The sequence below is a fragment of the Cryptomeria japonica genome, chromosome 6 (genome assembly GCF_030272615.1).
Source record: "Cryptomeria japonica chromosome 6, Sugi_1.0, whole genome shotgun sequence".
Lineage (NCBI taxonomy): Eukaryota > Viridiplantae > Streptophyta > Pinopsida > Cupressales > Cupressaceae > Cryptomeria > Cryptomeria japonica.
In genome coordinates this window covers 51,692,538-51,696,033 of record NC_081410.1, presented here as the reverse complement: position 1 = coordinate 51,696,033, position 3,496 = coordinate 51,692,538, and the positions used below count along the sequence as shown (strand labels likewise).

Here is a 3,496-nt window from a genome sequence, read left to right as displayed (position 1 = left end):
TATCCGATATTAATTATTAAAGCTAATTAAAGATTCAACTAATTCAAATAAACAAATCAAAATATTAGTTTAATCCAGCCTGGCGCATGGGTCCCCAAGTCTACTTAAGTGCCACGTGGCAGACATGCCAAATATTCATAAGGATTCAAGTGTACATCCAAAACTTTTCCAACCTCCCCAAATTATTTATTTAGTTATTAAATTAAAAAAATCAAATTTTATGTTTTTTTCTAGATTTTTAACCGCCTAAAAATATCCAATATTAATTATTAAAGTTAGATCCTAATTTAATTATTAAGTTGGAAACATCAAAATTTAAATTATTAAATTAAAAACGTCAAATGTTATGGTTTTTCCTAGATTTTCAACCGTCTAAAAATCTCCAACATTAATTTATTAAGTTGGAAATATGGTTTTTTCCTATCTAATATCAAATTAAGCCATTGTTTTTTTGGCGCTCTCTCAGCCGTCCGATCGAGCAAGACGTTGGAATATTGTCCGTTGGAATTCTAAATAATCTCCGCCAAGTTGCCTGACAGTGAAAAAAAAGTTAAAATATTTGTAGTAAAAATAATTAGGGCGAGAGCCAATAGGAAGAGTCCCACATGCGCCGGCGCGCATGTCGGGGCCCCAAAAGACTGCTGCCATGTGCGTTGCCAGCTGTCAGGCACAGGCTGATGTAGCAGGCATAACAGTTGGTTTTCTGATAATGGGCGGTATTCCGGAATTTTCGAAAAAAAGCGGTTTTGGTGGGTTTATATTGGGAAGCTCCTTGGGATGTAGTTATTGTATTGTTGGGAAGCTTCGGTGAAACAGGAAGGAGGAAGGAGGAAAGAAAGGATTTCTTTCTTTCTTGTCTGTTGACGTGATTTTCTAACAGGCATGGCGTCCTCCACGGCGTTTACCAAGGTCTTGGTTCTGTTTGCTTTGGTGCTTATTGTTCTTGTACCTTTGGCTAGCGCTGTGGCTCCTGCTCCTGCTCCTGAGAGTGATGGTAAGATCTGGTGCATTTGTTTCTTTTGGCAAAATGTAGGATGAGAGATGGAAATTTTGTGTGTTTTTGGATTTGAATGATGGGATTTGTGGGCTCCTGGGTTGGATTTAGATAATGGGGGTTGTGGGCTCCTGGGCTGGATTCAGATAATGGTAGCTGTGGGCATTTGTATTTAGTTGAAAAGATTTGCAGGTATTTGTTTCAAGTTTGGTTTGTTTTCATGGGTCATTTTGGTTTGAGGTAATGATTGTGGGATTTGTGAGTCTCTTGATTTAAGAAAATGATATTTGATGGATATTGGTGAGAGTGATGGTATGTTTTTTTTTGATTAATTGGTTCAAATGTCAAATCTGTGAAAGGATGAAAGGATGGTTTAATTGGGAAGTTGGAATCAAGTCTGAAGTGACTTTGGTGGGATGGATAGACCTAAACTTTTGAAATGGAATCGGAAATGACTTTGGTGGGATGGATAAACCTAAACTTTCCACAGGAAAGGTGTCAGAAATAAACTTCCTATATTGTGTTGCAAAAAACAATATTTTATTTAATAGGATGATGTCACTTGTGACCATTTGGTCCAGGTTATGGGATTTGTGAAAATATGGGTGAGGACGATGTTATAGGATTTGTGGTCATTTGGCTAAAGTTCACACGATTGAATCTCTTGCTAAGATGATGGGGTCTGTGGGCATTTGGCTGAGAGTGATGGTAAGGTCCAGTGCATTTGTTCTTTTAGAAAAATGTAGGATAATGGTTGCAAATTCTGTTTCTGTTTTAGCTTTGAATGATGGAATTTGTGGGCTTCTGGCTTGGGTTAAGATAAATGGATTTGTGGGCTCCTGGGCTGGATTTAGATAATCGCGGTTGTGGGCATTTGCACTGAGTTCAAAATATTTTATAGGCATTTTGTTTAAGTTTAGTTTGTTTTGTTAGGTCACCTTGGTTTGGTTTGGGGTAATGAATGTGGGATATGTAGGTTTTTTGGTTTTAAGAAAACTTGGTGAGGGTGATGATTGTTTGTTGATTATGTGGATCAAATCTGTGAGAGTATGTTATAAGTGTTGAGGTTGGGATGATGTCTCTGAAGTAACTTTAGTGGGATGATAGAACTTTCTGCAGAGGTTCAGTATGAGCTTTATACATTGCATTGTAGAATACACTATTTCATTTAACAATATGATGTCTGAGAATTTGGCTCTAGTTAAAGGAAATGTGAAAATATGGGCTAGGTTGATGGTATAGGAATTTTGTGGGCATTTGGTGAAGCTGAAACTGTGGGATTTTTTTTTTCCTTTCTTTCTGTCAATATGGGATTTGTGGCATTTGGTTAAGCCGAACGGTGGGATTTCTTGTCAAGATGATGGGATTTGTGGGCATTTGGTTAAGTCGAATGGTGGGATTTCTTGTCAAGATGATGGGATTTGTGGGCATTTGGTTGAGTTTAAGATTTTATTTGTAGACATTTTAGATTAGTTGAAGATAATGTGATTTGTGGCATTTAGTTGAATTTGATTGGTTTTGTGAGCAATTGTTTTGAGTTTAAGATGATGGGATTTGTGGGCATTTGGCTAAGTTAAGATGATTTGATTTGTGGGTGCTTGGTTTGAGTTGAAGAACAAATCTGGTTTGAGTTTAAGATCATGGGATTTGTCGGCATTTGGTTCTGAGTTTAAGATGAGGTGATTTGTGGTTCAAATCTAAGGATACTTTTGTTTAGTTGAAATGATGGGATTTGTGGGCATTTAGGTTATGACAATGGAACTTGTAGATTTGTGCGCTTCTTAACTTTGTTAATGGATTTCTATGTTAACCTAATAGAATGGGTGCTTTCTTTGGTGGGCGTTTTGCAGGGACTGCTATTGATCAGGGCATAGCTTATGTGTTGATGTTTGTAGCGTTGCTATTGACATATCTGATTCATCCGATGGATGCATTTCCGTTTTCTCTGTTCTGAAGCGGAATGGACATTATCATTTGTATTATATAGAACCTGCAGCATTTATTTTTTCATTGGGCAGAGGGCTTGTGTTCTTTTTGATTTGTGGGGGCTGTGATTCATACATTCACCATTGATGTAGATTGATTTACATCACTTTGCGTATGTAGATGTAGATGCTTCTGATTTAAGAGGTTCTCCGTTTTTGTAATATTCTTTGTGGCAAATATTGAGTGATCCACGCACCATGTTCTTCCCGTTGGAGGTTGTATTTGGCAGGCAGCATTTCATTCTTTTTTCTTTTGTTTGTTTAAGCATTATTCTTTGCATGGCTGTAAGCAGGATTAAATGTTTGTGCTGTTCTAGAGATTAAATGTTTTGCATGTAAAAAAGCAGGATTTTTACTTGGAAAATATTTTATGATGCGCATACCTTCCTCATTTGTAGATGAACTCTTTTTATACATTCTAAAGGAAAATATTAAACTCAGTACAATTATTTGACATAACTTATGCAACTTTTTCACATGGAATTTGTGTGAGGATTCAATTTGATGTGTTAATGTG

General features: G+C 36.7%; 1 protein-coding gene across 1 annotated transcript; it reads left to right on the top strand.

Annotated features, from left to right (window-relative positions):
* The first annotated feature begins 684 nt into the window (after nt 1-684).
* Nucleotides 685-3,187, top strand: LOC131064235 (arabinogalactan protein 41). The gene is made up of 2 exons (XM_057998332.2): nt 685-994; nt 2,845-3,187. The coding sequence occupies exons 1-2, from the start codon at nt 883-885 to the stop codon at nt 2,946-2,948; spliced, it is 216 nt and encodes a 71-aa protein (XP_057854315.1). The 5' UTR covers nt 685-882; the 3' UTR covers nt 2,949-3,187.
* Nucleotides 3,188-3,496: the final 309 nt, after the last annotated feature.